Below are 12,500 nucleotides of genomic sequence, written 5' to 3' on the forward strand. Positions count from 1 at the left end.
ACATACATACATACATACATACATACATACATACATACATACATACATACATACATACATACATACATACATACATACATACATACATACATACATACATACATACATACATACATACATACATACATACATACATACATACATACATACATACATACATACATACATACATACATACATACATACATACATACATACATACATACATACATACATACATACATACATACATACATACATACATACATACATACATACATACATACATACATACATACATACATACATACATACATACATACATACATACATACATACATACATACATACATACATACATACATACATACATACATACATACATACATACATACATACATACATACATACATACATACATACATACATACATACATACATACATACATACATACATACATACATACATACATACATACATACATACATACATACATACATACATACATACATACATACATACATACATACATACATACATACATACATACATACATACATACATACATACATACATACATACATACATACATACATACATACATACATACATACATACATACATACATACATACATACATACATACATACATACATACATACATACATACATACATACATACATACATACATACATACATACATACATACATACATACATACATACATACATACATACATACATACATACATACATACATACATACATACATACATACATACATACATACATACATACATACATACATACATACATACATACATACATACATACATACATACATACATACATACATACATACATACATACATACATACATACATACATACATACATACATACATACATACATACATACATACATACATACATACATACATACATACATACATACATACATACATACATACATACATACATACATACATACATACATACATACATACATACATACATACATACATACATACATACATACATACATACATACATACATACATACATACATACATACATACATACATACATACATACATACATACATACATACATACATACATACATACATACATACATACATACATACATACATACATACATACATACATACATACATACATACATACATACATACATACATACATACATACATACATACATACATACATACATACATACATACATACATACATACATACATACATACATCATACATACATACATACATACATACATACATACATACATCATACATAAGTACATACATACATATATATATATATTTTTTTTGTAATTCTCTCATACGTATTTAATTACTTAATTCCTCAAGCAGAAATAAGTATATATAAGTTTCTCTATATTTTTTTTTAGAACATACATACATACATACAATACATATAATACATACGACACATACATGCATATATACATACATACGATACATACATACATACTTGCATACTTCGAATATATACATACATACTGCTGCACTTTTTCTTCCCCTATGGCGGAGCTGTCCAAATAACTATGGCCGTTCGATAATTTGTGATAATTATTTAATTATTTTTCTGAATTATGATATCATTGATATGATGATACCATTTGAACGAGATACTTGAACAACTCCGTTAGGTCTTACATTAGAGTCATATATAGATAGGTATGTATATGTCTATAAGTCTAAGGTATATATATATATATATATATATATATATATATACCTGGTATATATATATATACCATTCACATGATATATCGCAGTATATCCAATACGAACATGAATTTTAATAATTTCTGTATTATTATTATTATTATTATTATTATTATTATCAAATATTAATATTATCATTATTATTATCATTATTATTAATGAAATATTTTCTTTTTTTTCCTTCGACTTTGTTTATATTATTGCATTATTTTCATGAAAAAAAGTGTAAAGTTCGATATGCGCGTTTAATGGCGGCCGACAAAATGGCTACCACGAAAGATGGATTCCATATTGGATGTACTGCAATGACATCAAGGAGAACCTCGTTCCTCTGTATCCTCATGAAGTATTTATCTATTTTATAAATCCTTCAAATGGATCAGATCTTTCGAAAAAAATCTTTTTATTCTTCTTTCTTTTTCTTTACTTTCTTTTTGGTTTCTTTTTTTCTTTTTTTTTTTTTTTTCTTTTCTTTTAATAATTCTTAGTCAACATTTTTACCAGACGCTACATTTACGCGTTGGATTCATCGGTGAGCCTGGTCGACAATTATAGGCCTTAGCGAAGTCCTCACTATTTGAAAGCGGGCCCAACACTCTCACCGGACCCGGTGAATGTACGCTACTGCGTATTTTCGTTAGTGCATCCTCTCGTCTCATCGAGCCACACCAAATTTGTGCATAATTAAGGAAGAAAAGTTGATCGTGAGTTAAATTCACGCCAGGTAACAATGGTTCCTCTCCGTGTATAGAAACCCACTTTTTGTAAGCCTAAAATAACAAGAACAAATAAATAAATAAATGACAAAACGTCAGGTAGTGTATATAAGTTGTCCTAGATATTTGTTAAAGTAACTACGATAACTTATCGTACTTACACGAAACGATTGTTTTAATCCACCATTATCAGCGATATTTTCACCTTGTGTCATTCGGCCATTTATGTAAAGATCAACTTCTTGTAATTTGTAACGGGAGTACTGATCTACGATACACTGTGCCCTCTCTCGAAATGCTTTAATGGTCGCATTATTCCACCACTGCATCATATTGCCATCCTTGTCAAATTGTCGTCCCTTGTCATCGAATCCGTGAGTTATTTCATGACCAATCACAACACCGATTCCACCGTAATTCAATGATTTAGGAAAGTGCTGAGAGTAGAAAAGCGGTTGCAGTATACCAGCGGGAAATACTGAAATTCATAACAATTGGATAGATTTTTTTTCAAACACCTCTCTTTTTATCCTTTCTTTCTTTATCTATATATTAACGATCAACTCACCTATGTCATTTTTATTTGGATTATAAAACGCATTTAACACGGCTGGCTCCGTGGACCATTTATCCTTGTCAACCGGTTGACGTAATTCTTGAAGATTGTGATATGCGTCGTATTTATGTACCGCCAAAACATTTTCCAAAAAGTGATCCTCCGTTATGTTCAACTGAAATTATTTCTATTTGATGTGAACGTTTACAGGGATAATCTGATGGATTTTTATTTTAAATTACGTTTCGATGAGAAAAAAAAATAAAAAATCTGGTGACATATTTTGGATATCGAATAAACATATACACAAAAATACATAGACATACACACACACACACACATACCGTCACGTATTCGAAGGAAAGTTTGACCGGATCCTTCAAAAATTCTGGATAACCGATTCTCTCATTCATTGAATCAGCCTTTCCTTTGGCAACGGTCCTGGTTTCATCGTCCATCCATTGATTCTCGGCTAGCAATTCATTAAATGCTTCGCGTATAGTTCGTATCATTTCCAATGCTGTTTCCTATAATAATAATAATAATAATAATAATAATAATAATAATAATAATAATAATAATAATAATAATAATAATAATAATAATAATAATAATAATAATAATAAAAATAATAATAATAATAATAATAATAATAATAATAATAATAATAATAATAATAATAATAATAATAATAATAATAATAATAATAATAATAATAATAATAATAATAATAATAATAATAATAATAATAATAATAATAATAATAATAATAATAATAATAATAATAATAATAATAATAATAATAATAATAATAATAATAATAATAATAATAATAATAATAATAATAATAATAATAATAATAATAATAATAATAATAATAACCATTATCAAAAAAGTATTCACGTTCATTCATACTTCTTTGATATGTATATATCACAAAATATAATTAATAGCTTTAACGAACCTTGCTCTCGTGATTAAAATTGTCACGTATGAAAAGTGCACCCACAGCCATTCCAAGATTTTTATTGGTCCATTCGACGCATTGGGACCATCTATTTCTCTCGCTTAGAATTCCTGATAATATCTTACGAAATTCAATTCTCTTTTGCTGATACTCGTCTATCATATGCGGCATTATGGACATCACCAATCGCCATAATATATAATTGTGCAATGTCCTTTAAAATAGGAATAATAAATATTACGATGAAATCAAACGAAAAGTAATCCTAATGAAAAATTCATAATAAAAATAGCAATTCAATTGCCGGGTAATATTATTTTTAACGGGGTCGAAGCTTTGATTGGAATTAAAATTATTATTGATTCCAAGAACGATAGGATGTAGCGATGGGAATTACAATTTTACGTTGGCAAATTTAACGATGCGTTTTAAAAAGCGTTATCGATGTTATGAGATCGAAAGGGGGAAAAAGAAAAAAAAAAAAAAAAGAAAAAGGAACAAAGTCTAAAAGATATTGAAATGGTCGGAAATTCAATTTTAACCGGGAAATTTAATCATTTTTTAAATGATTTCGATCGAAAAAGGTAGAAAAAAAAAGACATGATCGGGAGATAAAAGCTCTTGGGTTTTTAAAAAGCTGTTGGAAAAATGGGAAAAAAAAAAAAGAGAAAAAAAGAACCCCGAAACAAATCGGAAATCCGATTTCAACGGGTAAATTTTAACATTCGACTTTTTGATTCGATAAAACGATAATAGATAAAAGTGTGGAGTATTAAAAAAAGGGATATTACGATGTTACAAAAAAAAAAAAAAAACGAAAGAAAGGAAGAAAATTAAAAAGAAAAAAGAAAAAGAAAGAAAAAAAGAAAACAAGAACGAACTAAAAAAAAGTCGAAAATTCGACTTTTTAAAGGTTAAATAAATTCAATCAAAGGGGAAAGAGGGGGGGGGAGTTTAAAATAAAATAAAATAATAGAATAAAGAAAAAAATGGATAAAATGTTTCTAACGATACGTTCATCGAACAACAATCTAAGATCAATAAAAATTTTATGCAAATACACGATGTGGAAAGGAAAGGGGGGGGGGGGAAAAGGAAAAAAAAAAAAAAAAAAAAGAACAATTCGATTGGATATTTTTCACAAGTATCCAAGTAATCAATAATTAACTGATACAACAAATAAATACCTGCGATCGGTTTTTTGTACGATACGACCCATTTGAAGGAAATAGGGCATCGCGTATGCCACTAGTGGCTCGTCCTCGGTAATCGGTGCGCTTATGAATTCCTCGAGATAAACTTTCCATTTAAGTTGCGGCACCTCTTCCTGTAGTTCCCGCAACGTTAACTTTCTATAGATCATTGAGGTATCATGCCTGTCGGCCTCGGGCAACGAAGCCTGCGAGATATTAAAAAGATACAAAGAAATAAAAAAAGAAAGGAAGGAAGGAAGAAAAACTAAAAAGGGAGAAAGCAAACAAAATAAAAATGTTCGGCCATTCTTAATTTGATTTAAGTTCAATGAAAAAGAGAGAGAGAGAGAGAGAGAAGAATGGAAAGATTGGAAAAAAAAGAAAAAAAAAAAAAAGAAAAAAGAAAAGAAAAGAAAAAAAAGAAAGATAGACAAAGGACACGTACATTGGCAAGTTGTTTTTCAAGGGCGATCACGCGATTAAACTCGAGTGCTGCATTTTCACGATTGGCGCCAAGCAAAACAGCCACGTTGGTCATATAACGATGATAAGCATCCAATTCAGCCTCGCTGTTCTTCTTCAGATAATAATCACGACTGGGTAATGCCAGCTGCATTTGATCCAGCTAATCGTGAAAAAATCAATGAGAAACGAGTTTCGTTAATTAATCGCCAAATTAATTATATACTTTCTTTAATCGAGATTTTGTTCCCCTTTAAACGAGGATCGCTATATCGATCCATACTTTTTGATTGGGAATTTCTTTTTGCTTTTTCATTTTGCCTTTTTTTTTCTCCTTCTTTTTCTTTTTCTCTTTTTTTTGTTTTTTTTTTTTTTTGTTTTTTTTTCGATATAAATCACATCGTATATAGATGATTTTTATTTTATTTTATTTTATTTTACTTTATTTTATTTTATTTTTTTTTTTTTTTTCTTTACGAAATTTACTCCAGATGAACGATTAATGAATCCTGATTGGTAAATTGAATTTTATTTATTTACTTTATTTATTTATTTTCTTGTTTTTTTTTTTTTTTTTATTTTTTTTTTTCTAATACTTTGTTTCGTTTTTGTATTTGTATTCGTTGTCGTTGTCGTTGTCGTTGTTGTTGTTGTTGTTGTTGTTGTTGTTGTCGTTGTTGTTGTTGTTGTTGTTGTTGAAAACGAATAAAAAAGAGAATGTCATGCATTCGTCGACCAAGGGGCCTTACTTTGCCGGCGCACCTGCAGGATGTTGGTTGAGGAATTCTTGTCGTCTGGGCCAACCCATTGCTCCATTAGAACGCCCTCGTTGTATTCACCACGTAGACGACCCAAGAGAACCTCGATTGGATAAGGTGGTGGCTCCCAAGATGCTCCAATAACTGCTGGCCAACCACCAAGTGCTGTCAATGTTTCCTTCAGAGGTCTGTCACCGATCTCCCGTATGCGTGCTGCAAATTCATCGATTATGAAAAACAATAGAAAATTTTTATTAAAACCTTCGACGTGATAGGGAGTCCTTTCGCTGGGAGAATTGATTTTTTTTTTTTTTTTATATATATATATATATATATATATATTTATCTCGAATCAATAAAAGAATGGAAAAGAATTGTGCGCGAACGCAATTGATTAATTAATTTATTTTATTACTTTCTCTTTTTTCTTTTTTTCTTTTTTTTTTTTTTTTTTAATTTATCATCAGTCATTAGCGTAAAAATTCATATGTTGCAAAAATACAAGAGTGAGAGAGAGAGAGAGAGAGAGAGAGATAGTTTTGGGGAGTACCGTTAATTACATTTCTGTAATTTTTTTTTATACCCACGGATGTCCATGCACGATTTGTAGAACATTTTGGCCTTCAGAGTTGCATGATTGTCGTTCTCGTTCGGTGATTCCTCGAGGACACGTTTCAGAATGATCTGGAGTTGATCAGCTAGTACCTCGAAGGTACTGATGGAACTTCTATCCTCTGGTATCACGTGCAAACGATTCCAAGCACCGCATGCGTATTGAAAAAAGTTAACACAGGGTGCAACAGTCTGGTCCATCGCTGAGAGCAAACTTGCGGCTGTATATATGTGAAAAAAAATCATTAAACTTCTTTTTAATTTTAATTCCTTAATTAATTATTTTAATAAATTAATTAATTAATTTCTTCTTTTCTTCTTTCCTTCCTTCTTCTTCTTTTTTTCTTTTTCTTGTTTTTTTTTTAATATCGAAAAAAAATTACAACGACTCTTCTCTATCAATCCTTGGATAAAAATTATTTACTAATTATTAAAATTGTCCAAAACTATTGTCACGAGCTATTATCGAATTAATTTAAAAACAAATCTTTGCTTTGATTTACCATTATTTATTTATTTATTTATTTAATAATTTAATTAGATTTACTGGAAGCCAACGTGATTTTCCATCCCTCTTCCCAAAACGAGCAAAATTATCCGATAACGAAATTATCCAGAAGGATGATTAATATCGTGACACGACTTAAGTGAACGACGTCGATTTAATGAGCTGTCGCGTACACCGTCGCAAATTAATTGCAATCCTGATTAATCTTCACTCCTTTAGGCTAAATACCGTTAAGAGATGATTAGATATTTCATGTGAAAATCAAATATTATAAAATATACATTTTCAATATATAACAGGCATATATATATATATATATATACAAAAAAGTAAGATAAAAATTTATTGATATAAATATATATTATATATATACATATATTTATTTTTTATTGTATATTACTCGCAGTATAAAATAAATATTTAATGTATATTAAAATATATATATATATATATTTTTTTTATAAATTAAATGAAAACGAACACGTACATATGAAAAATAAATATAATAGATACAAATTTTATAACGAAATATTTACTTCATGTTATATGCAATATGCGCGTTGCAATATCAACAGTAAGAAAAAAATTTTTAATCTATAATTAAATAAAAGAAAATATATATATATATATAAATAATTAAATAAATAAATAAATAAAAATTTATTAATTATATTATATTCAATATCTATGTATATATGTACTGTACAATCGACGATGATAAAAAGAAAATTAAAAATTCGTATTGACGAAAAGAAAAAAAGAAAAAAGAGAGAGAGAGAGAGAGAGAGAGAGAGAGAGAGAGAGAAATAACAACTAATTATTCAACCGTGATGTATATATATATATATATATATATATATATATATATATATATATATATTCAGATGCAATAATGAAAGGAAACATTGTGAAAGGGGAGGGGATGAATTCGATGAACGATAATTATTCGCCACGAGACACACTAATTCGATTTTGTGGATGTTGCTCGCGTTAGATAACGTAAATGCTTTCGTTGGTAAGCTTGTATCGTTTTCGATCAACGTTTCAATTAATCACGCTCGACGAGAACTCATCATCATCGAGCCATCCCTGATTTTCCAACGATTTTCAACGCGATCATCGTCATGCGTGTTCGGTTCAAGAGAACGACGTGTTTTTAATTAATTAATTAAAAAATATTTTTAAAAAATATACGATATACGATCAACGTCGAATATAATCGATAATATAATCGACGTTTCCAATTATATTTCGATTTATTTATTATTTAAAAAAGCTGTCTCTCTATCTGTCTCTCTCATTCACTCAACTCAATCACACACTCTCTCTCTTTCTCTCTCTCTCCCTCTCGTTCCAATGTTCATTATAATCTAACATAAATTTTATTATAAAATTTTTTAATATTTTAGTCAACAATTAGATGAATTGACGGAATTTTTCTTTTTTATTTTCTTTTTTCCTTTTTTCTTTTTTCTTTTTTCTTCTTTTTTTTTTTTTCTTTTTATGACGAAAAAATAAATTTAATTAAATCTTTAAGTCTCTTCGTGTGGATATATACACGTATATGTTTTTTGCATACCTATACGTACATAATACATACATAAATATATATATATATATGTATATATATAATAGACTTTTGTATGCACTTTTTATATATTAACATTAAACTATCAGATAAAAGTTTTAATTTATATTGTAGTAACTTACCGGTTCTCACGCATTCTTCGGACATGCACACGTTCGGACCTATAAAAGAAAAGATATTGCAGTTTTAAATAATTTGTTAGAAAAAAATATTAATCGAGGATAAAGTTATCAATTAATTTCTTTCAACCATGATATATTTATTTATTTATTTATTTATTTATTTATTTATTTATTTATTTCCTTATTTCTTTACTTATTTATTGTCTTTTCTTTTATATGTGCATTTATTTTTTTTTTCTTTTTTTTTTTTTTTTATAAGATAATCGTTGAGATAGAAAATTCTATAACACGATTTGTCGGTATGTATAATTTTTATTTTCCTTGAACTTGTCTGGAAATTTCATCTCTCGTATATTATTTTCTATTTTTTTTTTCTTTCTTTTTCTTTTTTTTTTTCCCATTATTTTTTCAGAGAAATAAAGGAAGGGCATAAGCGATGGTCACAGGTATTCGTGATATACATGCAAGGGAGCGTTTTATCCAAACGCGAAGGAAAGTAACGATCGCCGAGAAATAATTTTGAAGAAAAAGATACAATCTCTCTGAGCATTTTTTATTGTTTTCCTGTTTTACGAAACGAGAAGCTTCGAGTGATACGAATGAAGAGAAATAGCGAGTCCGATAGCGATTCAACGGCTTTGATAATCTTATCTTATTTTTTCTTTTTTTTTTCCCCTCGCCCTTTATTATGGACTCACCTGAGTGAAATTTCCCTTCTTTTCTTTCCTTTTTTTTTTTTTTCTTTTTCTCTTTCGTTCGATTTCATTTCATTCTCATGTAAATGGCTATAAATGAAAATGAATAAATGAGAAATGTAAATGAAATTAAATTATTATATATATATATATATATATATATATATATATATATGTATATTAAGAGAATGTTATCTCTTTTTTCTTTTTCTCTTTTTTCTTCTTTTAATTAAAATATCGTTTAACCGTCATATTACTTTTAGTCATATTACTTTTTGCAAATGAAGATATATATATATATAATGAAAAAATTTTTTTTATATTATTATTATTATTGTTGTTATTATTGTTATTAATATTAGCAGTTACAGATAAGGACAATAAATTATAATTTTGTTATTAATATTATTATCATTACATTATTATCTCAAAGATATATATATATATATATATATATAAAAAATATTGTATTTTACTATTATTATTTTACTATTTTATTATCAATGTTGTTATGATATACCTCATTAAAATTTTATATACACGTCAAAGAAAAACCTTATATCTATATATGTATAATTATGTTTTATGTATTAGAAAAAGACAATGCATCCAACGTTCGCAATAATAATATACTTCTCCATTTTTCTTTGTAATGAGCCTGAAACATTACTAAGCTGACTTACGTTTCGAAATATTATTTAAATCTCCCTTTTTCGTTTTTCTTTTTCTTTTCTTTTTTTTTTTCACAAAGAAAATGAGTTCATTTAATCATCCTACGTATCTATTTATTTCTTCCCTTAGTAGAACAGGAAAGCGTACGTGATTCAAGTCACCAGAATAAAACTTCTCTACACTCGAGGGAAAATTCGTCCGAGTTCTTTCTATTGTTCTGGCGGAATGCAAGGGCAGAACGAAGATAAGGGATAAGGAGGGAAAGAGGAAGGAAGGGTGGACAGGAGGATTTGAATTATTAATTCGTTACCTTCGTTACGCGATCACGAACGACGGGTTTCTTTTTTCATTTTTTCCCTCCCCCCTTTTCATTTTTAGTTGGATTCGTTAGGGTCGGCAAGAAAAGATAAAAAAAGAAAAAAAAAAAAGAATGAAAAGATCAATTTTTTTCTCGTGAAATTAATTAATTAATTTTTAAAAAATTTCGAAAAAAAGACAAGAAAAAAAAATACGCATTAATTACAGATTTTTTTTTAAAGACCGCAGTCGGTAGGACTCGAACCTACGCTCCCAGAGGGAATCTGATTTCTAGTCAGACGCCTTAACCACTCGGCCACGACTGCTATATATCTTATCTCTTGTTAATTTTGTTTAAATACAAAATTAACATCTATAATTCTTTTTTTTTTTTTTTTTATTTTATTTACATGTATATAATACGTATTAGAAAAATATCATAAAACTATCAAAATACCATCAAAAAAAAAAAAATCAAGAGATATCTCGAATTTTCTACGAAGTAAAGTATTTATTTAATCACATACAGGAAGGTGGGGAACTGATGTCCTGCAGCCCAACAAATTGGGATCCAATAACATTCTTTTACGAAATCTTTCAGATTGATTTAATTATTTTTTCTTTCTTGTTTTTTTTTTCCAGATCGTCACATTTTTTGTTTCTTTCAGCTGTCACGAACATGCAATAATTAATATTTCTAATCTCGTTTAGAAACTTTTGAAACACCCCACCCATCCTCCCCGTCATTCCCAATCCATCCCATATTGTGTATCTAATATTTATGGAAATTTAAATCGAAATAAACGAAGTCGAAGTTTCGTCTGATTTGAAAAAAATTTCGCAAGAGTTGACGATTGATCGATCGATCGATCGTGATTGCGAATTACGAAATGATGTGAAAGAGAAGAGAATTTAAAAAAAAAAAAAAAGGAAAAGAAAAAAGATACCAAAAAAATTAAATAGTGAAGAAAAAGTTATGACGCCGTGTTATTTTCGATTATATTACGTAAGAAATTCATTCGTTCATTATATATATATATATATATATATATATATATATATACACACACATGTGTATGTGTGTATCTCTTTATCTATTTTAATACGAACGTTAAAGATTTATGTCAACTATCGACACGATCTTAATGGAATCGAATCGAGTTGAGTCGAGTCGAGGCTATCGAGTCCTTCTACTCGAAAAGGCCAATTCCCAGATCGGTTTATAATCCTTTCACCAGTAAAAAAAAAAAAGAGAGAAAAAAAGAAGCGAAGAAGTAACGATTAAATTAGAAAAAAAAAAAAAAAAATCCAATCCGGACAATCCGTTACGATCTGATCTGTCTTCACCCATGGATAAAATATCGCGTAATACCGACGTTTCTCAATATTTTATTCCATCAAATGAAAAATGTTCGATATCCGTCAACGAACAAAAATTATTTTTCTACGGGATAATTTTTTATGGTCCGTTGAAAGAAACAAAAGCAAAAATAAAAAAAAATAAAAAAAGAAGAACGAAATTATTTTTCAAACGATAAAAATCGTTTCGACGATAAGCTTGTGTTGGAAATGCATTAAATCATTTTATTACGTTCAAATATTTT

At 28.3% G+C, this 12,500-nt stretch overlaps 2 protein-coding genes and 1 non-coding gene across 7 annotated transcripts in view; 1 reads left to right on the plus strand and 2 right to left on the minus strand.

Annotated features, from left to right (window-relative positions):
• LOC118443448 (uncharacterized) overlaps positions 1–2,407 on the plus strand; it is a 218,783-nt gene extending 216,376 nt beyond the window's left edge. The window contains exon 5 of the mRNA XM_085658454.1: positions 2,255–2,407. Within this exon, the coding sequence (XP_085514580.1) occupies positions 2,255–2,286 (32 nt within the window). The 3' untranslated portion in view covers positions 2,287–2,407. The remainder of the gene's footprint in view (positions 1–2,254) is intronic.
• Positions 1–12,500, minus strand: part of LOC118443446 (neprilysin-1) — an 18,714-nt gene that overhangs the window by 982 nt on the left and 5,232 nt on the right. For 4 of the 5 annotated variants that reach the window (XM_085658446.1, XM_085658449.1, XM_035870454.2 and 1 more), the window contains 10 exons: positions 9,233–9,271; positions 6,990–7,235; positions 6,407–6,615; positions 5,628–5,807; positions 5,177–5,388; positions 3,987–4,203; positions 3,367–3,549; positions 3,035–3,197; positions 2,628–2,944; positions 2,252–2,520 (listed from right to left, as the gene is read on the minus strand). In XM_085658446.1, coding sequence (XP_085514572.1) covers positions 2,252–2,520; positions 2,628–2,944; positions 3,035–3,197; positions 3,367–3,549; positions 3,987–4,203; positions 5,177–5,388; positions 5,628–5,807; positions 6,407–6,615; positions 6,990–7,235; positions 9,233–9,271 — 2,035 coding nt within the window. Of the gene's footprint in view, positions 1–1,936; positions 2,521–2,627; positions 2,945–3,034; positions 3,198–3,366; positions 3,550–3,986; positions 4,204–5,176; positions 5,389–5,627; positions 5,808–6,406; positions 6,616–6,989; positions 7,236–9,232; positions 9,272–12,500 lie in introns of those variants that run through there. The other variant, XM_085658448.1, reaches the window with a different exon arrangement.
• TRNAS-AGA (transfer RNA serine (anticodon AGA)) lies at positions 11,141–11,222 on the minus strand. Its single transcript has one exon. It is a non-coding gene; the product is annotated as a tRNA-Ser (tRNA).

The sequence above is a fragment of the Vespa mandarinia genome, chromosome 7 (assembly GCF_050613455.1).
Source record: "Vespa mandarinia isolate Hongniang chromosome 7, ASM5061345v1, whole genome shotgun sequence".
Classification (NCBI taxonomy): Eukaryota; Metazoa; Arthropoda; class Insecta; order Hymenoptera; family Vespidae; genus Vespa; species Vespa mandarinia.